The sequence below is a fragment of the Rhinoderma darwinii genome, chromosome 9 (assembly GCF_050947455.1).
Source record: "Rhinoderma darwinii isolate aRhiDar2 chromosome 9, aRhiDar2.hap1, whole genome shotgun sequence".
In the NCBI taxonomy this organism is placed as follows: domain Eukaryota; kingdom Metazoa; phylum Chordata; class Amphibia; order Anura; family Rhinodermatidae; genus Rhinoderma; species Rhinoderma darwinii.
The window spans coordinates 91,295,957-91,322,044 of NC_134695.1; the positions used below are offsets into that span (position 1 = coordinate 91,295,957).

Sequence of the window (26,088 nt, forward strand, 5' to 3'; positions counted from 1 at the left end):
TTAGTTTTAGGGGTGGGTAAAATCAGGATTTTCAGCTTTTGCAAATATGGCTGTCGTAATGGTTCCTACCTGGTTTGTCATCTACATTTCCTAGATTCCTGAATCTCACGAGATTTGTAGCAATACACTTCCCACAAGCTCGATGACAACCCTTATAGGACTTACTGTGTAGTGGAGAAAAACTTGGTGATAAAACCAGCATTCCTAGTTAAGTTAAAAGGAGTTGTCCAATTTGAGCAAATTCATATTATTTTTTTGTATAATTAAAAGTTATACAATTTCCCAATATACTCTCTGTTTTACTTCCTCACAATTTTCAAGATCACTGCTTGCTGTTTTTAGTAGGAACATTCATTGTTTCCTTTAGTTTCTGTTCAGCTTTTTCCGGAAATCGATGTAGCAGCGTACGGGCTCAATAGAAAGTCGATGGGCTCGTACACTGCTACATCGGCTTTTCGGAAAAAGCCAAACAGAAACTAAGCGGCTCAGCGCTCACACGAGAGCTTCTGCCGCCTTGTTCTAGTGATCGGTGGGGGTCTCAGTGCTCGGACCCCTAGCAATCAAAACTTCTGACATGTCACTATGACATGTCAGAAGTTTGTTGAACATTTAGTTACTCTTTAATTATACAAAAAAAATAACATTAATTCGCTGAAACTGAAGCACCCCTTTAATTTCACAAACAGGCAGACTTCCACTTTTTGTGTTTCATCCCTGAAATTTCTCATCTTGTTCTGAGTGAGTTTTCCCATATATTCTAATAAATCTTTGTTCAGTAAAGAACTGGAATATTTTTATTTTACTTTGGACTTATTGTTATAAGCTTCATAAAACTTTTTTGTGACTATAATGCCGTTCTCTGATACCAATCCTTCTTGTTTATACGATTATTAGATCAAACCGTAGACAAGCAATTTATGGCGTATAAAACAACCTCACCTATGCCATCTTCATTTGCATTTGAAAATTGATTTTAGTCACTTTGGGGATTTAGGGCAGAATGTCTCTTGTTTTATTTTACCAATGCTGTAACCCCGCAGTGTGATAAAAATAATGACTTGCCCACAAAAGCATGTAGAACAAGTCGTTTTTGTGATCTAGGCAGGGTCCTTTGAGGCGATTTCATCTTAGCAAGAGTCGGTATCCCTGGTAATCATCTTTACGGGCTGATATTGATACATGAACCGAAAAATAAAGAATCTGAATAACAGGATAATTCCTTTATAAATATTTTACCACAATTATAATTAGGAGATAACGATGTTACAAACAACCAATGGGGCATGATGTTGTTTTTTCTTCTTCTTTGAACCAGCAGAGATAAGGCAAACAATGTATAATTGTGATGTGTATTAATCAGACGTTAGAACTTTTGTAATAATAGATATAATCATCCTGGCTGGCTCGCCAAAGTTAAAATCTCAGATTAAGCGAACATACAAGTTTTTCTATACTTAATGGAATTATTTTTTTACAAACGTAAAAACTTCAAAGTAAAACAGTTTTATTTACCACATAAGTTAAAGTTTGCTTCATATTAGATTATTATTACATGCTTTATATTATACAGTTATCTTCAGTTGCATTAAAGGGCTTGTCTGGTCAAGACAACCCTTGTCTATATGCGCTATAATGACATATGGACATCATAGATGGAATTTCCATTCAGGATAGCCTCTACCAGCCGCTAAGTTAAGGGCAACTCCCACTCTGGAGTAAGTGGCCAAACCATGCATTACATAGTCACCCATTCATTTGAATGGCCTCTAGTGGGAAAATGTGTGGCCGGACAAAAGTTCCCCGGAAAATAACAGCTGATCTTATAAAAGTATACGTCTTACTGCTCTGATTGCTATTGATATCTTTAATACAGGAGGGTTTTCTTGTAGTGAATAGGAGAGCTGGGGAGTCAAGTAGAGTTAGTAAGCCCCTACCTAGCTACACCCTTGTAATAGACTTTTTATTAAGTTGGCTTCAAATTAAAAATGGGAGCATCAACAACACAGAAAACAAAGATTGCTTTTAAATAAGCTAAAGAGAAATTCCAGCAGATACACTAAATGGACAAAAGTATTGGGACACACCTCTTCGTTGAATCATTGAATTCAGGTGTTTCATTCAGTCCCATTGCCACAGGGGTGTAAAAATCCAGCACCTCGCCATGCAGTCGCCTTTACAAACATTTGTGAAACAATGGGTCATTGTAAAGAGCTCACTGAATTCTAGTGTGGTCCTGTAACAATATGCCACTGATGAAACAAGCATCGGAAGGAGAGGTGTAAAGCACGCCACCACTAGTCTATGAAGCAGAGGAAACGTGTGGAGCGATGAATCACGCTTCTCTATCTGGCAGTCTGATGGATGAGTCTAGGTTTGGTGAATACCAGGAGCACGTTACCTGCCTGACTGCATTGTGCCAACTGTAACATTTGGTGGAGGAGGGATAATGCTATTGGGTTGTTTTTGAGTGGTTGCCCTAGGTCCCTCAGTTCCAGTGAAGGGAAATCTTAATGCATCAGCATTCCAAGACATTTTGGACAATTGTATCTTCCAACTTTGTGGGAACAGTTTTGGGTTTGCCCTAGTGCACAAAGCACAATTCATAAAGACATGGTCAGGGGAGTTTGGTGTGGAAGACCTTGCACAGAGCCCTGACCTCAACCCCCTCCAACATTTTTGGAACAAACTAGAATGGAGATTGTGAGCCAGGCCCTTTCCACCAACATCAGTTTCTGACCTCACAAATGATCATCTGGATGAATGGGCTAAAATTCCCACAGGCACTCCAAAATATGTAGAAAGCCCTCAGAAGAGTGGACGATGTTTTATTGACCAACACCATATTGACTATGGATTTAGAATGGGATGTCATAAAAGCTCCTGTAGGTGTAATGTGTAGGTGTCGCAATACTTTTGTCCATATAGTGTAAATTAAATCTTACCTACCACCCTCCTGCCCACATTTTGTTATTTTGTGACACAGAAACCCACAGGTGACTGCAGTGACATTAGACGTCATGATTACAGGTGTTTAGCCAGAGTTTCCCTTTAAATAAACAGCGCCACCAACTGGGTATAATACAAACAATATATATATTGCCCTCTTACTATTAAGTCACATTGTACTCCATCTAATGTGTCAAAGTCATATAGAAAAAGCACGTGATACACAGAATAAAATGTAATCAACTAATATATTATCTCTACTTGTTTCCCCGAATACTGGCATTATTGGGCAAAGTCCATCTCACACCTCTAAATTGGACACTGCATGGCCTCAGGCAAGCTGAAAAGACAAAATTACCCTTACATGAGTCTAAATGACACTTAACAACATAATTTTAGTGTTTTTATGATAATCCGCCTGTACACAGTGTCAAGCTTTCATTTAGATGTTGTGCTGCCTAGGTTACTTTGAATAAATACACAATGAATTAATGAGTCCTCATGCGCAGGTTCATGCCACGCTGCCTAGATTTGACTGGCGAAAATCCAGCTGGCAACAAGTAAAAACAAAAGCTGGTGGGAAATGGAGCCATGACTGTCCCTTGTACAATGAAGTCTGAGGTATGGAATGGTTTAGGTCTAAGCATACAGTATAAGCTTACATTGTTTGCTTTTCTGCATAACGTTCAATATATATTTAGTAGAAAAAGGCTACACGAAAGAAAACTACAACTCCCAGAATGCCCTGACAGCCTGTAGCTGCAGTAGTAATGTTATATCTGAAATCTGATTGGTTGCGGAGGACAACATTTTAGTTTTTTTGTTGCAATAAACACCTCAAATTAACAGTTATATAATTTTTAGACACCTCAAATTTCCAGACATGTTCATACAGGTATCAGTGTAACCCACCATATGCTCTACAGATGCCCTAAAATTCTACAGTCTAGCTACTTAAAGACTATGTATAGCTTTGCAATTTTCTTTTATTTCTTTCAATTCATCAAAAATAAAAAAAGGAAGCAACTTTGTAAATCGTCTCTGTTAAAAATCTGCTACTGTTTTGTGCATAGAGTTTCTAAGCCTATGTATCACCATGGATACAGACTACAAACAAACTCTGTGTAGTCTGACCTTGCAATCATATGTTACTCCACTCCATCTGCCCTTTCTTCTTGCTGATCTACGGACAGTAAAAAGTGGGCAGAAGAAGGAGTGTAACACATGACTGCTGGATCAGACTACACAAGGGTTTTTTTTAGTAGTCTGTTACCGCGGAGACACATAGGTCTGTGTATGGGCTGTATACACATAACAGTAGGAGATTTTGAATAAAAATTATTTGCAAAGTTGCTTCATATTCTATTTTAGATGAATACCCTTTTAAATGTATGTGCTTCCCAACAACTTATGAGTTACTGTCTCCTCTTCAGTGTCTCCTAGCCTAAGTCCCCTAGATGTTCTTCTGGGTCATTCAAGGCTATGACTTACTGCCTTTGTTATCTTGAATGATGCAAACCTTCATATAGGTTTCAAGGGGAAGATCTCTTACCCAGGTCATGGAGGCTAACAAGTCCATAACACTTTACAGGTCTTCTTAACCACGATATAATGACATGGAGTGTAATAAAAGTGTTATGTTTAGATGGGAACTATAATGGTGGTCAACCTTGGTAAAACATTGATTTATCTTTCAAAAAGTTTACTTATCATAAAAAAAAAAAAACACGTATAATTTACACACAGTTGAGTTGAATGATGTTTGGAAACTGTAATTTTATTTTATTGTATGTATTTATTGTTCACTTGGTGTAACAGACAGATGTTAAAATGTGCCACTTAATGTCAATCAACCAAAAAAGACTTATCAGTTGGGAAAGCATACTTATGTCCTTGCCTGTCATACATAGATTGATCATAATGAAGAGATCCAATAAGAGGGCGAAGAGAACATTTCCAGAACGGCTTATTGAAGTAAAAGTAACTATGATTGCAGGTTCTGTCTGACAGCAAAGGCTGGCTAAATGTTGCACTTAAATAACTTTGCCTGTCCTTTCATTACACATACAGTTCAATGGGAGTAGAGACAAGCGAGACCCTAAAAACCAGCTTCCATGGTGTTTTGCCGACAAAGTTGGGGTCGTAGATTGGTGATGGGGCTGCCAGGATGTGTGTCCCTGGTGCTGGGTGCCAGGAAGGGGGCAACAAGCAGACATTTTGCTTTGGCCAGGGTATTTAGATTCAGGGCTAGGACAGTGAACTGAATCTTTGCCCCGAGTGAAGAAAAACCTAGCTAGGACCCTTGGTAAATATCTTATTATAAAGTTGTATATGCCGCATTCTAAACAATTATGGTAAAAAAAAGTTGGAATGTGGATCCATATTTCAGCCTCCATTGTCTGATAAAAGTCAAACACAATTCTGTTGTAGGACTTTTAGATGTAACATAGAAGAAACATATTTTTAGAGTTTGACTCATATCTATAGAGGATGATATTCCAAAAGAAGCATGAGATATATGTACATACTGTAAAGGATCTGCCAGGCACAACTTCTGTGGATACTCCCATAGGTAATCAGTCTGCACCTGAGTCTATGTCTCTGAGACTGACTCCATCTTCCACCACTCAGGATGGCAGGCTTAGGAGTGGGAGAGCCTATCGCAGCCTGGCCAGACGGAGCTAGCTCCCGCCCTCTGTCTATTTATACCTGCCTTTCCTGTTCCTCCTTTGCTTGTGATTCTTCTCGTGTGGTTTCCTGGCCCAGCTACAGCTTCTATCTATTTGATCCTGCTCCATACTGACCCTGGCTTTCTGACTACTCTCCTGCTCTGCGTTTGGTACCTTGTGCACTCCTGGTTTGACTCGGCTCGTTCACCACTCCTGTTGCTCACGGTGTTGCCGTGGGCAACTGCCCCTTTCCGTTTGCTTTGTGTTCCCTTGTCTGTTTGTCTCGTGCACTTACTGAGCGTAGGGACCGCCGCCCAGTTGTACCCCGTTGCCTAGGGCGGGTCGTTGCAAGTAGGCAGGGACAGAGTGGCGGGTAGATTAGGGCTCACTTGTCCGTTTCCCTACCCCCATCATTACACATACAGTATATGTCATCCCTTAACTTTTCTCTTAGATTGACATATCCCAACATGGATGGCTCGAAATGAGATCGGCTGTTTTTAGAAAAAAAACAAAAACAAATGTATACCTCCAACCAATGCCCCAACAAATGCCATCCATCACCAATAGGCTTCCATGTTACAAAAAAAGTATATAGCGAACTGTAATTTTTTTTTTACTGGATTGAACAAATGTAAACCTCTAACGGATGCATTTACGGATGCCATCCGTTGACCACCTGTCGCCCATAATCCCCCATTTTTTAAAAAAAAAGTATACCGTGTGGTTAACATTTTTTAACTGGATGGCGCGAGAATGTATTACATTTCTTAACCTGAGAAATTGGAGTCCTTATTAAAGTTCAAGCTAGTGTAAAGGTGGGCACATCTGTATGTTTGGGCAGCATTCAGTATCAGGGACAGGGGGGTACAATTATCCATCCATCACATATCCATCCATCACATATCCATCCATCTAGCACATCCATCCACCACATATCCATCCATCTTGTATCCATCCATCTCATATCCATCCATCTCATATCCATCCATCCATCCATCCATCCATCTCGTATCCATCCATCCATTCATCAATCCATCTCATATCCATCTCATATCCATCCATCTCATATCCATCCATCTCATATCCATCCATCTCATATCCATCCATCACATATCCATCCATCTAGCACATCCATTACATATCTATCCATCTAGCACCACATATCCATCCATCACATATCCATCCATCTCATATCCATCTATCCATCTCATATCAATCCATTCATCTCATATCAATCCATCCATCTCACATCCATCCATCCATCTCATATCCATCCATTTCGTATCCATCCATTCATCCATCCATCTCATATCCATCCATTCATCCATCCATCTCATATTCATCCATCTCATATCCATCCATCTCATATCCATCCATCTCATATCCATCCATCACATATGCATCCATCAGATATCCATAAATCACATATCCATCCATCACATATCCATCCAACTAGCACATCCATCCATCACATATCTATCCATCTAACACCACATAGCCATCTATCCCGTATCCATCCATCTCATATCCATCCATCTCATATCCATCCATCTCTTAATCCATCCATCCATGTCATATCCATCCATCTCATATCCATCCATCCATCTCGTATCCATCCATTCATTCATCCCATATCCATCTATTCATCCATCCCATATCCATCCATTCATCCATCCATCTCATATCCATCCATCTCATATGCATCCATCTCATATCCATCCATCCATCACATATCCATCCATCACATATCCATCCATCACATATCCATCCATCCATCTCATATCCATCTCATATCCATCCATTCAGCTCATATCCATCCATTCATCTCATATCCATCCATCTCATATTCATCCATCCATCTCATATCCATCCATCTCATATCCATCCATCTCATATCCATCCATCTCATATCCATCCATCTCATATCCATCCATCACATATCCATCCATCACATATCCATCCATCACATATCTATCCATCTAGCACCAATTTCCATTTGCATATCTATTTACATAGTTATCTTGTAATTATGCAAATTGATTTAAAAAAAAGTGTAGGTACACTATAATTTACAATATTTGGATTCACATTTAATATACCACTGCATTATACCAACCCAGAAGAATCCTCTGCCAAGACCTATACTGGCTCAAAAAGTCTGTTTAACTCATTAACTTCCAAAAAAGGACAAGTCGTGCATTTCACAGTCGCTCTGGCAGCCAGGGGATTAATTAAAAGTCTTTTTTATGTTAAGGACAACTTTAATGGTTTTTCAATTAAAACATTTCCTCAGGCAGCTTGCTGGTTATCACACACATAGCACACGGTTTTTTATTTTTAACCATATTTAAGTAACTGTTTAGTTTATGCAAGCACCAATTAAAACATTGTGGTGCAAGGGGAGAAATGAAAAATTTAAATGTAGTTTTAACTTAAATGTAATTTAAATTTTTATACAATTTATTTGTGGTTGGTGAAAACAAACAACCTGTAGTAATAATAATAAAAACGAAATAAATAAATAATTTAATATTTTTATAATTAGAAATTTTATATTATGGTATAACTAGTACTACTACTACTAATTATAATAGTAGTAATAATAATAATAAAAATAGTAGTAAAAATAATAATAATAATAATAAATAATACATAATTTAATATTTTTGAAAATATACATTTTATATTATGCATAAATAAAATAAATATAACTACTACTAATAATTATAAGAATAGTAATCATTATAATTAATATTATTATTATTGTCTTCTCTGAAGTCAAAGAAATTATGCAAAATTAAAATTACATTTAAATTGTAAAAATAATTAATAATAAAAAAATCATTATTAATTAACGAAGACTTTTAGCCGTAAAATAATGCCTCAAATTCTCATCTAATATTTCAGACTCTAGCACTGGATCTGTTCAGTTGTGAGGTGACTGCCCAAGCATATTTGGGTGCCTCCTCATCATATTCCCCTTATTAATAATTACATCAGATTATTTATTTTTGTTTGACAAAAAAGTACAAAAGTTATTTCGCACAAGAAAAAAAACAAATTTTATTAAAAATTTTTTAACCCCCCCCCCCCGCCCCCAACTGCTCTCTTGGGCCAACGTAAAACTTCAGCAGGAATTCCAATCATCTCAACACTTCTTTTCCCATGAAGTTAAAAAAAATAGTCACCGATTCCACATATAGAACCATTCATGAACTTTACCCTTTGATCTGAATATACCAGCCCCGATGGACAGCAATCCGAGAACGTAGGGGCATGAGGGCAAAGAGAATAAAAACAGGCAATCTTATTATGAAACGGGAACAGACTCCCATCTCACCTGGCTGCGGCCTATGTGCCGTATTCCAGAGGACCGGCAAATATACTCCATCAATTGCAACCCTGTATTAAAAGTCTCATCAGTGAAAATGTCTTCTTATGAAATATTTATGGTTATCCAGTGTCTTTAGTGCAGTTATTTAAAATGCATTTGTCTCTATAAAATTAAGCATTAAGTTCTGTGATTGGAAATGTAATGGGAAGAGGGAAAGGGCCGTCTGAACACCGAGGGCTGTTGTACGATTCTTGGATACAGCAATTACGTATATAACAGGAAAATTATCTAGGTGCAGAAGACTGATTGCTTTCCTTGTAACCATAACAGGAGCCTAATGGTCATTTGGTCCGCGGCTTCATTCTTTTTTATTACAGCGGAATATAAATAAATCAAAAACACCTGCCAATTAAGGAGTCAAACCAAGGGGCCAACTGCAGCCATATTATGTTCTGGGAAATGTAAAAGATCACTGTTTATATTTTTTGTCTTGATCACAACCGACCCTTATGGACAAATGTGTCAGACATTGCTATAAAACAAAGAGGAGATTCTAATAATATTTTTTTTTTTCCAAAAAATAGTCGGGAGGGGTATTTACACAAAAAGATCTTTTCCATTGTATAAAATTGTTGCCAATTTTGCCAAAATTTCATTCTCTTTGATATTTGCGACTATTTTTGAGCTGACCACCAAAAAAAAACATGTAAAAATTGTCCTCTAAAGAGGCGGTCCTCCTAAAGAAGAGGACCAATATACATAGGGTGTGTCTTTTTGAAATGTAAAGAGACGGGCTTATGCAAATTTGAATAAAAGGGACATTTCTAGGCAGTTTTGAGACGTTCCCAGGCAGAAAGGGGAGGTCTAAAATATCCTCTGATATAGTATTTAAATGTTGAGAGTTATGAATGAAAGAAATGAAAATCAATGAAAAAAATCTGGTGTCGATCAGAAGGGGTCTTCTTAAAGGGGTGGTCTTTTGAAAAGAGTTCATTGTGTATATCCACAGCACTTCAGAGCGGCTCTCGGATTGTATGTTGCTTTTGCATTTTCCCCGGCTCAATAGAATGAAAGGAAATAAATCAGCTTATTAAAAAATTACATTTTGGAAGCGGAAAACGCGAAGGCAGCAAACCCACACACATATGCCTCAACGTCTGCGTTCCTGCAGTGTTTCTACGTCTTAATGTTCTCTCTGAATTAGAAGCTATGCAGACCCGTGTCATATCTAATAGTGTACAGGGCAGGCTATTGTCTCCAGAAGCAGCGGACATGAGTGGGGGGGATTGTACATCTTGGAGACCTGCACAGCTACAAGGTCTGGAAGAAAGACAGATGGGTCGATGCTTAAAAATCTATTTCTCAATTGATTCTCAATGACGCAAATTATCCCGATTCCTATTGAATCCCTTTATCATCTCCAGTTAAAAAGGACTATGGTTAGAATTTTTTTTTATTATTCTCTATAAAGAAAATGCTACTGTATAATAAATTGTCCTACGATTAAATATTGCATTTCTCTTTTTGATCCGGCAAAATAGAACAATTTTTTATTTGGAATTATAGATGGATGTTCTAGGAGAGAACCATAAGAGCACCAGGGGGCGCCACAACAAGTATGTAATAGCAATATCTACACACAGGAGCAATTTTTGAAAATGATTGCGAAAATTTTTTATTACATTTTTATGTTTGATCTAACAGAAATGTAATATTTAATTTATACATCTATACACTTTAAGGTGTGTAGATGTATAGCTGGGGCCAAGCCAGATGCCAACAGTCAATGCAATGCTTATGATGAGGGTTGTGCTTTCAAAAGAAGAACATTGCCTTGTTTTTGTTTTTTTTTTGCAAATCAGAGCAGATTTAATTTATTTAATGTTGCTTATATAGCACCAACATATTCCATATTGTTGTAAGGCATTGTTATATTTAAAGGGTGACTAAACGTCTGACAAACTTCTGACATGTCATAGTTACATGTCAGAAGTTTTGATTAGTGGGGGTCCGAGCACTCAGATCCCCACCAATCACTAAAACGAAGCTGCAGAATCGCACGTGTGATCGCTCAACCGCTTCCTGTCTGTTCGGCTTTTTCCCGGAAATCAATGTATTGGAGTACGGGCTCAATACAAAGTCTACGAGCCCGTAATCAGACACAGAAAAGAAGCGGCTGAGTGCTCACACGAGCACTTCTGACGCTTAATTTTAGCGATTGGTGGGTGTCTCAGTGCTCTGACCCCCACCAATCAAAACTTCTGACATGTAACTATGACATGTTAGAAGTTTGTCGAATGTTTAGTTACCCTTTAACATTAGTCCCTGTCCCCCAATGGGGCTAACAGTCTAATTTCCCTATCATAGGGAGCAAATTAACCTGCCAGTATGTTTTTTGGGGTGTGGGAGTGAATTGAAATTCTGGATCTTCTTTTTTTTTTTTTTAGAACTTTACATTGTGCCATTCTTTATTCCTCCTAGAAATTCTAAATAAATTGACAACTGGGTGTTACTAGTTGGGGGTGTGTCCTTATGCAGAATGACACTGCCAATCAGTGCTGACAGTGAGACTGTATGGACCCACCCCTTTGACAAGGGGAATGGCCTCACCCAGTTGTCAATTTATTCATACATTTCTAGGAGGAATAACAGGAGGGACAGGAAAAGACAGAATTCTAAGAAAATAATGAAATAAAGATGAGTTTCATTGGTATCGAACTATAAAAGGTGAGTTTTTGGAGCAAACCCCAAGTGTGCCCACAGGGGACACAAGAAGACTTAAAAGGGTTGTCCACTACTGGACAACTGATGACCTATCCACCGGATAAGTACATGATCAGTGGGAGTCCGACACCCAGGCCCCGCACAGTTAAGCAGCTCCCGTTTCCTCCGAGTACCGGACAAACATGCCAGAAGCAGATGCTCCGGCCACTGAATAGCGGTGAGCCGCCGTATTGCAACTCTGCTCCTATTCAAGTGAATAGGAGCAGAGCTGCAGTTCGGCAGCACGGCCGGCATGATATGTATGAAGCCAACTGCTTCCAGCTCCGTCAAAGTATAATGGGCCATAACATCCAGTGTTCGGAGGCAGCCAGAGCAGCTTAACGGTGCGGGGTCCATGTGTCGGACCAGCACCGTTGATATACTGATGACCTATCCGGTGGATAGGTCATCAGTTGTTCAGTAGTGGACAATCCCTTTAATGGAGATCTTACCCTGACCAGATTTAAAATCATAGGCCCCCTTTACTACACCGCAGCGCTATCACTAAAATAATCAACTAAAGTGCTTTAGAAAATGATCGCCCCATCTGTTACTTTGAATTGTTTCCAAATTAAAAATAGTATTAGGAAATAATCCAAAGAAATCAAAAGATGGAGATGTATAATTATAATAGACTATAATAAAGAGTGATGAAAAACCTTCTTCCAATGTCATCCACCCATGGGCCCACAGGGAGTTAAGTTTAGTAATTTTATTTCTTCTATTTCTATATTCTCTAACCAGCAAGCCAAGAATAAACAAAAAGAATGAAAAGCAATGGGTAAAAATGTTGCTGAGATTTAGTGATATAATATAAAAATAAATGATATAAAGTAAACTGGCAATAGAGTCAGCATGGTTTTATGAGACAGCGACCGTGCCAAACTAATCTGATCCATTTTTATGAGAATATTAAGTAATAAATGAGATCTTGGCAAAGCAATTATTAGAATTTATTTGGATTTTCATCAACGCTTTGGATGCTGCTCCATAAAACAACTGATTGATATATAGGATTAAAGCTCTGGCACTAGCGGGTGTCTGAGTAATTGAATTAAATATAATATGTACAGGGCATTCATTGTAGAGTATACACAAATGAGGTTACAATCTTTACTGATGAACTTCAGGAACAATCTATATGGATATGGAAAGGTGACTTGCAGCACTGTGGCCTGCCGCCTTGGAATTAAATCTGATGAGGGCAAAGGCACCAATGTGGGTGCATGCTGAACACTTATGTTAAGCTGGTTGGGTTAGAATATCCCATATCCATCAGATCATGAAAATGGTTATAGCAACCGCAGGGGATGGGTTGTGAACTAATTAGAGGTAGAAAACTGTGTACTTAAGTTCTTCAAAATGACAGCAGCAGGAGAAGAGTGTGCTAATCTTGTGGGGAGCAGTGACCTTTCCACTCATGATGATGTTAGTGGAGAGAAGTGGGAGATACAGATTGATATTGGAAGTAGCAGGCCCAAGGGCGTATCATGGGGGGGGGGGGGGTGCCAGTGGAAATGTTTTGTGTAGACAGTGTTTTGCCAGCGAACTGAGCCTTTGTCCTGGGTAAAGAAAGGAGCTACAATTCTGAACAGGGTTCTTCCCAGCAGTACAGGTTACTGTACTTCAGGACAAGAGTGTGCTGACCTTGTAGTAGGTAGTGACTTGTCCACTCATGATGAGGTTAGTGAGGACAAGTTTGTGTGTCACAGGGGCAGTGGAATAATAGGAGGAAGGGAATTACTAAGAGTAGGAGCTCACAGGCTGATAGTGGATGAGAGGTGTTACCCTAGTAGTACAGATTATTTCAGAAGAAGAGTGTGTTGACCTTGAGGGAGGTAGTGACCATTCCTATGTGATTATCTTATTGAGGACAGGGGCAGTGACATGATATGAGAAGGTGGAGGAGACAAGTTAGAGCTCACAGACTTATTGTGGAAAGGATGTGGTTACCCCAGTAGTACAGAGCATTTCAGGAGAAGAATGTGTTGACCTTGAGCGAGGCAGTGACCTTTCCATGTGATTATGTCAGTGAGGACAGGGGCAGTGGCATGATATGAGAAGGGGGTGGAGACAAGTTAGAGCTCACAGACTGATTGTGGAAAGGACATGGTTATTCCAGTAGTACAGAGTATTTTAGGAGAAGAGTGTGATCTTGCTTCAGGCATTGTCATGAACTGTCAAGGGATATGGGGACTATTATCATTACACAAATGTGGACAAAACAAATTCTCCAGCTGCACAAAGCAGTGAAACAAGAAACACGTGAAACCAATGTGACTGCGCTCTATTCGAATTTGCAATGGATATATTTTTCGTTTTTATCTGCTCACTACGCAGGGTCCATTTACAGATCTGAAAACCCAGCTGGGAAATGCTGCTGAGCTAAATGTTTACATCTTCTAGAAGGATGAAAAGGAAACCTGGAGAGAACTCGCTATTTACAGCACACAAGTGATAGCACCACACAGCTGGACAATGCGGCACATCGCAAGATACAAACGTATGGATCTCAAATAATAGCAATGTATTATGAGGATAAAAAAAGAAAGACGAGCACAAACCGAGCAAGTACTTCTCCCGCAGGCTTGTTACACTACAGACTCATCTGTTACTGACAAGTTCATTATTGCTCCTGACAACTGCAGAAAGTTCCTAGAGAGAAGTCACTTTACGCCACCCTATTGACACTGAGTGTTTCAAGTGCAATAATAGTGAATGGGAACGCATGAATTCTAATTTACACGTTACATTATAGACGACTTCAACTTCTGAATAGTACTGCAGCGTTCTTTATACATCATGTGGCTTTGACTTCAATGGGAAAAATAGATAATGTTGGAATAAACACATCTGATTTCAATAGGAACAGCTCCATAAAGAAATACATAGAACTGTAATCACATCCTGACAGCAAAAATGACAAATGTAGGGCATTCGGTAAACCTGAGAATTGCATGACTGACATGAATGGGTATATCTATAGCGGAATCTGCAGCAGTCAAAATTACAGAGAGCCCCCAACCCATGACATACACAAATTCCCATTTTGAGCACCCCCACTAGTCTCAATGAGAGAGAAAGCCACAGTGTTGACATATCAGTTATATGCCCCCATAATAAAGACAGTTGTTGTGCCACCATTAGACAGTGAATGCCCCATTGTGCCAATCACAGCTCCCCAGCCGAAGAGTTCCTATTCTTTTTTTTTATGTCAGTCACTGTCCCCATAAGCGCCAGTTATGTTCCACCACAGTGACCATAACCGTAACAGCAACACTGCTCCCATAAAAGTGACATTTAGAGTGTCCCCATATGAGCAGCAGCCACAGTGCCCCCATAACATTGACAGCACCAGAGTCCCCATAATAGTGACCCCATAAATACTTTAGATACACTTGGAGGGCCTGCTATAACTATGGGAACCAGTGGCTGAGGGGTCAGTAAAGTTTTTCTTTTTTGGAAGAGAAGGGGGAGCAATTGAGTGACTTTCTTTAGTCCAGCTCTATTACGTAGGTTGACAAGATCTGATATAACACTAGTACTCATTCTAGATTTCTATAGTTTACTGACAAGGTGGGGGCTCATTCCTCAGTTTGCTATGGGGCCCTATGAATTTTAATCCCTTTATGGAGAGACACTAAACCAACACAGCAGTAGAAGAGAATTCCAGCATGGCGTGAAATAAAATACTTTTCTGCTCAGAAGTTGATGCCCTCCATCTCTCCCAGCATGCCACCTGTAAATCGCTGGATTTTGTCTATGCAAACAATTCCGCAAGCACATGCCATGCCACCTCGAGGTGCTCCCTATCCTTATAATCTCAGCCTCGCCACCGCCATCTGGATCCCACAAGTGCCTCCAGGGGCCTGGTAGAAGCCATTGATTTATTTCTGCTCGCATTGTGCGTGGTACATACAATATATCCTGTAGTAGAGAAGTTTACAGAATTATCTTGTTTTATTGTCTTGTGTCTCACTGGGTTCTTCAAGGACTTATCGCTCAATGATAACAAACTGGCATGACGTGTCCTGTCTCGGCTTTGGTGCCAATAACATATCTGTGCCCTGTGGCATCTGCACTGATGAGCCTCTAAATCACATTATCTCATGTCTTAGTATTCCTCTGTGGCTTGTAACCCGCTGAAATAAAATGAAAACCAAGAAAATCATCTGTAAAAATAAGTCCTTCAGTTTTCTTCTATCAAGTTTATAAAAGTTTTATCCAACTGTTCTTCCTATCTGACAACCAATATGGCCGCCACCAAACCTCCTACAGACTTGTTGATCAATATTCGTAGACTTCTTGGTCAAAGAGGTTGTCCACGCATGGACAACTGATGATCTATCCACAGGATTATGATTGGTGGGGGTCCGACACCCGGACCCACACTGATCAGTTAATCCGGCTGCCTCCAGGCATCGGATGTCCATGCCGGAAGCAGATGGCTCCGGTCACAGAATAGCGACAGAGCTGCAGTACTGTGTTCAAGTGAATAGGAGCAGAGCCGCAGTTCTGCAGCATGACCACTATGTAGTAGTCAAAGCCACCTGCTTCCGGCTCCCACTACTGCATACCCTGAATAATATCCAGCGCCTCGAGGCAGCTGATCGGTGCGGGGTGTGGGTGTCGGACCCCCACCGATCATACACGGGTGACCTATCCTGTGGATAGGTCATCAGTTGTCCGTTCGTGGACAACCCCTTTAAAGCTGATGGGCCCCATGGAAAAATGTATAACAGGGCCCCCAACTATTATGAACCTTTTATAAGTCTAGTGTCTTATGTGGTAGAGGGGTCCCCTAGGCATCAGGGTCCATGTGCAACTGTTACCTGTGCACCCCTTTAGCGATGCCTCTGATTCACCTAGGTCAAAGATTCATATTGCTGTCCTAGCCCTGTATCTAAATACCCTGGCCAGGTCAGAGTTGAAAGGCTGCCTGACATCCTCCATGGCAGGGGCAGGTATACAATATGTGCAACCTGTGCAGTGGCACAGGAGCCTAGCAGATAAAGTGGTCTCAATGCTACCTTAGACGGGATGTCCAGGATTAGAAAAATATGTCTGCTTTCATCCAAAAACAGCGCAACACATGGGTTGTGTCTGGTATTGCAGCTCAGCTCTATTGCAGTGACTGGGGCTTAGCTGCAATACCACACACGACCTGTGGACAGGTGTGGCACTGTTTTTGGAAACAAGTCATGTTTTTCTAATCCTGAGCAGCCCTTTTAGAAGCAGCTTCTTAGGCTGGGTTCACACGAGCATGTTCGGTCCGTAATGGACGGAACGTATTTCGGCCGCAAGTCCCGGAACTGAACACACTGCAGGGAGCCGGACTCCTAGCATCATAGTTATGTACGATGCTAGGAGTCCCTGCCTCGCTGCAGGACAACTGTCCCGTACTGTAATCATGTTTTCAGTACAGGACAGTAGTTCCACGGAGAGGCAGGGACTCCCAGCATTGTACATAACTATGATGCGAGGAGCCCGGCTCCCTGCAGTGTGTTCGGTCCGGGACTTGCGGCCCAAATACGTTCCGTCCATTACGGACGTAACATGCTCGTGTGAACCCAGTCTTACTGTCTATTAGATTGTATGTAAGGGACTGGGCTAATGAATTACATTGCTCACAGTTATTGGTGGATTGTTAGAAAGACATAAGGAGGTGATATATGATGAGCTATTGGAGAGAAAAGGCTCATATACTGTTTTTGGGACGGGCCCTCTGCTGTCTGCGGCCACCACGGCGCTATGGTTCACGTCGCACAGTTGGTGGAAGACGACGATTTCATTCCTTCTTCTTACAAGTACAGGTTACTGTCGTCTCTACACTCGGCAGGACATAATCTCTTAGAAAATGATTTAAATACTGGCTCTGTGGATTGTTTTAAGCTGCTGCAGATAAAATGATAAAATGATACAGAGGAGAGAACTCGACTCGAGGAAAAATTAGTATTTTAGAGATTAAAATGTCAAAGGGAAGCTCTGGAATTTCACCGCACATAAATTTACAACTCCCAGAGACCATAGCGAGTGAATTAGCCGTCACAGAGGAATGTATCTGAAATACTAATAAATCTAATTAAATCTGATCATGAATCGAAAAAAGGTGAATGTGTGAGGACAAATGTAACAACATTTAAGGCTATGGTTCTATGGTGACTTTCGGTAAAATTGCAGAATTAACACGACTCATGCCCGACCTCAATGTTCCCCTATGCGGGTAACTTGTGTCAATCACAGGAATTAAAACCAAGTCGTGGTAATTCCGTAACTTTACTGCAACTTACAGACAACCAAAGCCCAAGGCCTGGAGTCCAAGCTTTAGGGTGAACAACTGTGACCCTTAAAATATAATTACTCAGTGTTGCCTAAACCTCTGGGGCTCGAAAACCGTTCAGGGGTTCCCCTAAATACATCAGTAACAAAACCAGGTCACTTTCACATAAGGGATGGTTGGCAAAGCAGGCAGCAAATCGCAACCCGAATATAGTGATGGACAATAATTATAGGACGCTGCACATGCCCCTGCACCTCAATAAACATAAGAATCAAGGTAGGGGTACCCTTAAAGTGGAAACATTTTAAAGAGGACCTGTCATCCCTCCTGACATCTCTAGTTTAGTAAATAATTCTACTCCTCATGAAATAAAAATTCTTGATCATGTTTTCTTAGAACTCTACGTTGTGCCATTCCTCTGTTATTCCTCCTAGAAATGTCTGAATAAATTAACAATTGGGTGTTACCATTACCCTTGTGAAATGGGCGTGTCCTTTCACAGCCTGAGACTAAACACCAATTTTATAACTTCAGAATGTTTAGGGACACACCCCCAGTTATCAATTTGTTCATACATTTGTAGGAGCAATAACAGAGCCCAACGCAGACGTGAAAGAAAAGATGCTTAAGAATTGTTATTTTATGGGGGACACCAGTGTTGACTAAAAGAGATATATAAAGAAAGCTCTGACAAGTCCCTTTAATGGGTTCCTCCATAGTAATGTGGTTAGGAATCACTGGGATACAGGGTAGAGAGTAGGAGCCAACTGGCACAATGCCGTCTGCTACTGATCTACACTTATATCAGTTGTATTCTTCTTTTCCTCCACTCTATAAGGCCCCATGTACATGACTGCATAATTTTTCCGCAATTACGGACAAATTCACTTATATTGACCAAGGACACCTTCACGTATATTTGCGGGAAGGTGTCCGGGCCGTAGAAAGCCTCCGCAAAAGATAGGACGTCACTGATACATGAAGTTCCACCAAGTCAAGATCTTTTTAAGCTTCTTCGGTAAATTATTAGACTGTACAACAAGATGATATTTTGGTCATAGAAACCAGAAGACGACTTTGCATTGAGGAAACATCTCCCGAGCTTATATAAGATCCTGTCCGGAAACATCTAATGGCACCCTCAAACTTGGCACCAGGACTTCATACAAACGTTGACTAGTGAGGTTCAGACAGGTATCTACAATATGTTTTACCTTTATTGAGTTGTGTCTGTCCTTCTTCCCCAGAATCTTTACTTCTGCCATATCATCAGAGTGAAGGGAGCGAGCATTGATGAACAAAACCCGGATGTTCTCTGTCACATTTCTCAAAGCAATTAATGATCCATCAGGTTCCACTTTGAAATCTGGGTTGGAGACGTCATATTGAACTTCTTCATTACCTTGACAGTCATCAAACTGCACTGTAAGGAAAAAATTAATAAGATGTTATCAACGGGCCTGACATGGCCATGTCAACAATCAGTCAATGCTGTGCGGTAAAGCAAACAAACAGCAAACATACAAATGTTGCACACGTCGAATGGTCTCCAACTGGATAAAACATTAAAGTACATCTATGATTTTCTCTTTTAATATCTACATAGGTCCAAATGACTGTGCTGTTCATTTCATATTATATCTTTATAGGGGTCAGAGCTCTGTTTTTCTGTACAGATCTCCAAATCCCACGCTTCTCTTCACACAGCCATAGTTAAAGGGGCAATTCAACAGAGGGCATTCAACAAACTTCTGACATGTCATAGTGACATGACAGAAGTTTTGATTGGTGGGGGTCCGAGCGACCGATGCGAGCCGTCGTGTGAGCACTGAGCCGCTTCGTTTCTGTTCAGCTTTTTCAGGAAAGCCAATGTAGCGGTGTACGGGCACATAGACTTTCTATTGAGCCCGTACACCGATACATCGATTTATGGAAAAGGCCGAACAGAAACAAAGCGGCTCAGTGCTCACACGAGTCAAGACTAGGGGGAACTTACTGAAAAGTTTCCATTGAACTCTAAATATCTATGTTTGGTAACCTCTAGGGGCAGCTGCCGGTAACCAGAACTGTATCATTTAGAAAGGCTCCTGACACCTCTGTTTTACTAAATACTTGTATTCCCCTTGAAATAACAATTCTGGAGCATCTTTTCTTTTAACTCTAAGTTGTGGCGTTCCTCTGTTATTCCTCCTAGTATCTTATGAATAAATTGACAACTGGGTGTTACCAGTTGCGGGTGTCTCTCTACACATACTGACAATGTCCAATCAATGTGGACTGTGTAAGGACAGGCCCATTTGACAAGGGCAATTGTAACACCCGGTTGTGAATTTACTTATAAGTTTCTAGGTGGAATAACAGAGGAACGGCACAACGTAGAGTTCTAAGAAAAGATGCTTCAGAATTGTTATATCATTGGGAATAAAAGTATTTACTGAAAAAGACATGTCAGGAGAGGTGACCGCTCCTCTTTAACTCTATGGCAGTATGTAAGGAAGCAGGGAGCTTGGAGCTAATTCTAAACACATAGCTACTCTTTATTTTACATATTGATGCAATACATATCAATGACATATAAACAAACATTAAAAGCAAACGTAAAAGCTCAAACAATAGATGTCAATCATGAAAAGAGCACAAAGTTGTGTTAAAAATCTAAAATGGAAGTGGAAGAATCAAAATATAGGGCTGTATTGTATAGTTGGGTCAGAGGTTTAATAAGGATCCATGGGGCCCCGTAGCAAAACTTGTAATGGGGCCCCACTCTGTCATGATCACTTTCACAAAACCCTGACATTTTTTTGGTGCCCTCTTAGTTCCCCATGTCTTTCCTCCTTCCCTCTCCCCTTCCATTATCCATAGATATCACTAACTATACTTTATCCATCAGTAGAGGTGGGCCTTCCCGGCTGCTTGGCCCCCAAAGCCGCTGCTAGGCCTTTGGCTAACAGAGCCAAAGTGTGTCCCTTGTCTACACCATTTGGCTTAACAAACCTAGAGCATGTTCCTCCAGATCACCATGACCCTTTAAAGCCCAGTTGGCCTTGGCATCTGCCCAGGTTTGCTACCAGCCCTGGTGGAGACCATGAGACCATACCTAGAGTCTTATTTATTGTACCTATATTATAGGCCACAGCCAGAACTTGCACCCCACACAACAGTCTAGTTTACAGTCCAGCCATTGTACATGTTGGTTTTAATAAGATCCAATCACTATTACCATCTACTATGGGTATTTTTTATGGTGATGACATCTATTTCCGTTGTTTTTTTGTATTCTGGCTTCTTAATTTGTCCTTCGAAGGCAGACTTTGTAAACTGAGCTCTTCTAATACATTGCATTTATATGGTGCCAATTACCAGACTTACTTATCCATATCTGATCCCTTCTGCTCCTCGTAAGGATTGTGCCGGCACTAATTAAACCAGACAATATCTAATAATCAAACCATTAGGCTCATAATGACGAGGCAATTAGACTCTACGGGAAGTTTAGACCATTTTGAGGCCAATGTAGAAATTTACTTTAGTAGCCATAACCACGGGTCTTCAAGCACCACAGAAGGGAAAAGCCCATAATAATGTAGACAAGGACTTTTTAAAAAAAATTTACGCTTATATTAATGTTAAGCGGTTTTATTGGTTTAACTAATATTGACAACTCTGCATTAAAAGTGATTGGACCTTCTTAGTAATACTGGTTCAATTATGTCATTGGCTTCTCCAGAAACAACAGGTTACATTGGTTGAAAAGGTCCCACCACCAACTCAGCAACCTACAGTATTATTATAAATTATCTCTAACAGTCCTAGTAAGATGACATCATATATACAATTCATGGGAGATAAAACCTGGAGTGTAATTTAGGACATCCCTACCTGTTAAAATACATTAAAAAGGGGTTATGTGGGGACCTAAAATTATTAGCATTAGAGTGATACACTCGCTAATATACATTACGGTCCCCCGTCACGCTGATTCTGAGATTTTCATAGCACTGCTGGGGGACCGGAAGTCTAGTTGCACAGTCTTCTTTGATGACGATACGACTCTTCATCATGTGACCGACCCCGCTGGACTCGATGTACAAGCAGGAGCAGAACCGTATCATCACCAAAGAAGACTATATTATCTTAAATCAGTGAGTTATCAGAACACACAAACCTGGAGACCCCCAAAAAGGTGAATGAATATATATATATATATATATATATATATTATATATATATATTTATATATCTTTTTTATTTCTTTTTACGAATTATTTACTAGCACTTCTATTAAATAATATCTATTTTTCTCAAGAATAAAAATCTATAGTACAAACTGGCATCGCTCTAGAATATATATAGGTATGAATCCCTTCCTGATCATTTTACTTGATGAAATCACAAATTCATAAACACAGCATAAAAAAAAAAAAAAAAAAAAAAAAGAATTGATCAGTTAACAAACCTGACTTACAACTAAAGCAGTGAATGCTTCCAAGAAAATATATTCCATTCTAATAGAATTTTGATGATCTAATGGGATACATGAAAGCCTCACCACTCTAAGGTCATTGTTATTTTCTCATGGGTGTGCAGGAATTATCTAAATTCATTACAATTCAATGATTGGCTTAGGAGGCTCTAGCCCCGCCCATGCTGTTTTCTAGTAAGTTACCACTTTGGGAAATGATGTCAATGAAGCTTCTAACCCAGGTAAACAAATATATTTCTAAAAGTCATTTTACCCCCAGGTTCGGACTGGTCCACTAGAAGACAGAAGGATCCGCCAGTGGGCCCAGGCCCTGACATGATAATGGACACCAGTCACAACAGAGCCCAGGGAGTAAAGCACAGTTTACAATGCAATTAAAGGGGATATTCACCTGGGATATGCACCTGTTCTATATAGCTGGATGGTGGGTGCGGACTAATCTCTTCTGGTGGTCTCAAACAGTTTAACCCTATCTATGTCGTTATATATAATAGAAAGATTAAATATGAAGAGGAGATTATAGTTCCAATCCACAGGTGATAACTTCCTACAAATATCATTATTAAAAAAATTTAAATGATACATCTATGTGCCTAGTGATCCCTCTAACTTTCTCCCCTTCGGCATGAATAGCATTATAAATCTGTAAAACACAAAAAGTTAAGATGCCAGTAACAGTTGGTAAATTAATAATATATAGCACATGTTGTCTAGCAGATGGTGCTTTGACAAATAAGTTAAATATCATGGCCAGCGGCAAAGAACATCGATCTAAAAAAGCATTTCACTGACTTGCAGCAGGCAAGTACATAGAAAAGACCCACTGAGATATACACAATAGGTTCTCTATAGCCGCAATATACCTTCACATGTGGATCTCGCTAGGCTCCCCAATTATACAGAGTATGAGACGGACACAACCTGAAAACAATTGTGACAGACGTTATATATTATGTAGCTATGGCGGCTGGCGTCTTGTCATCCTTGTCTCTATACTGTGTATTGGCAAGGATTTGGAAAACCACTACTTAAATTGGTTGTACAAGATTTAAAAGACAGCGCCACTTCAAAAAAACAGCGCCACACCTGTACACAGATTGTGTGTGGTATTGCAGTTCAGTCACGTTCACTTCAATGGAGCGGACCTGCAATACCACACACAACCTGTGGACAGTTGTGGCGCTGTTACTACTGGTTTTTTTTAAAACCTGAACTCCTTTAAATCAAATGTTTTCTCTCTTTAATCTAAATAGGTCTATATTTCGGAGCTGATTATGTGCTTTATTTTTTTGCTATAAACCACCACATCCAAATCGTAAGAAATGTGAATGGAAATGTAATTAACATTGTCCTGACCTGGTGCAAGGAAAAAAATGTGTCATGGAGATAAACAGCCATAAGTTGCTTCTGTGTAGAAACCATACTGTAACATCAAATAGAGGGAGCACAAACATATACTATTTAGTAGCCAATTTTTTTGTTTTTTGATTGGAGTTTTCATTTAATGATGGTGTGGCAATAGAAATATGCGCATAACAATTTTCTAAATTTCTTATATAGTTAATTTGAGAGTATTGGCAAATAGAAGCAAACATTTGAAAAAAAAAAAAAAGAAAGAAAGAAAGAAAAAAGAGAAAGAAAGAAAGGATAGAAAGAAAAAATAGGTAGATCAATAGAACGATAGATCGATCGATCGATCTATTTAGATAGATCTTTCCAAACTAATAGGCAGCACTACACAGGACTCCAATTCAGTGAAAAAAAGGTTTATTCATCCATACGTCAGTGCAACGTTTCAGCCCACATGGCCCTTTCTCATGCTTGAGAAAGGCTCCATGTAAAGAGCCGAAACGTCGCACAGGGGCTAATAAAAAGCCGTTTTTCTATCACAAATTGGAGTGCTGTCTCTTATTGGACGAATATTGAGTATTTGGGAGCAGTGATCGGGCTCCTGGGACGTGCACCCACCTATATTCCTGACTGGTGCTGCTGGATGGTGGACATGATAGATAGATAGATAGATAGATAGATAGATAGATAGATAGATAGATAGATAGATAGATAGATAGATAGATAGATAGATAGATAGATAGATAGATAGATAGATAGATAGATATGAGATAGATAGATAGATAGATAGATAGATAGATAGATAGATAGATAGATAGATAGATAGATAGATAGATAGATAGATAGATAGATAGATAGATAGATATGAGATAGATAGATAGATAGATAGATAGATAGATAGATAGATAGATAGATAGATAGATAGATAGATAGATAGATAGATAGATAGATAGATATGGGATAGATAGATAGATAGATAGATAGATAGATAGATAGATAGATAGATAGATAGATAGATAGATAGATAGATAGATAGATAGATAGATAGATGATAGATAGATAGATGATAGATAGATAGATAGATAGATAGATAGATAGATAGATAGATAGATAGATAGATAGATAGATGATAGATAAATAGATAGATAGATAGATAGATAGATATGAGATAGATAGATAGATAGATAGATAGATAGATAGATAGATAGATAGATAGATAGATAGATAGATAGATAGATAGATAGATGATAGATAAATAGATAGATAGATAGATAGATATGAGATAGATAGATAGATAGATAGATAGATAGATAGATAGATAGATAGATAGATAGATAGATAGATAGATAGATAGATAGATGGATGGATGGATGGATGGATGGATGGATGGATGGATGGATGGATGGATGGATGGATGGATAGATAGATAGATAGATAGATAGATAGATAGATAGATAGATAGATAGATAGATAGATAGATAGATAGATAGATAGATAGATAGATAGATATGAGATAGATAGATAGATAGATAGATAGATAGATAGATAGATAGATAGATATGAGATAGATAGATAGATAGATAGATAGATAGATAGATAGATAGATAGATAGGATAGATATTTAAAACTGACCACGGTGAATGGATACAGTGATCAGACAGATAAGAGCTCTGCATATGATCCGCTTTTCAGTGTTTCTAGAGATCTGAAACTCTCAATAATCACACGATGAAATCTTTCTAAAATGTCTCAGTGTTCTTGCAGTAATAACATGGATAAGATCTCACCCCTGCTGTGTCTGTAGGCTGCTAGTACAGCTGGGAAAACGGGGTGGGAGTCAGGAAACGGGAGATGTGTCACACGCTAAAATGTCAACGAGACATCTCACTGTATTTGGCCACTCTACCCTTTAAACAGTGCCCTGGCGGGGGAAAATGTGCCAAGTCGTCAACCTGGCACTACTACCTTCTGGTCCAGAAAAAAAAAAAAGTTATAGAAGCCACACTAACAAACCTCATTCTTTTTATGTGTGAATATGTACAAAAAAGGGCATATAAACTTTGTTTATACTCCAATGAATCTAAAATAAAAATAAAGCAAATTATAAAAAATTGTCTTGATTAAAAATCTACTGTTTTGTGTATACAGCTCCTATGAAGACCTATGTGTCGCTATGCTTACAGAGTACAAGCAACCCCTGTATGTCGTCTGTTCCTTTATGCAGGTCATCTACTAATATTCTGCTTCTTAAGGCTTTATT

General features: G+C 39.4%; 1 protein-coding gene across 1 annotated transcript in view; it reads right to left on the minus strand.

The window, feature by feature from the left end:
* Window positions 1–26,088, minus strand: part of CDH13 (cadherin 13) — a 475,876-nt gene that overhangs the window by 289,182 nt on the left and 160,606 nt on the right. Inside the window, exon 3 of the mRNA XM_075838471.1 lies at window positions 19,210–19,418. Within this exon, the coding sequence (XP_075694586.1) occupies window positions 19,210–19,418 (209 nt within the window). The remainder of the gene's footprint in view (window positions 1–19,209; window positions 19,419–26,088) is intronic.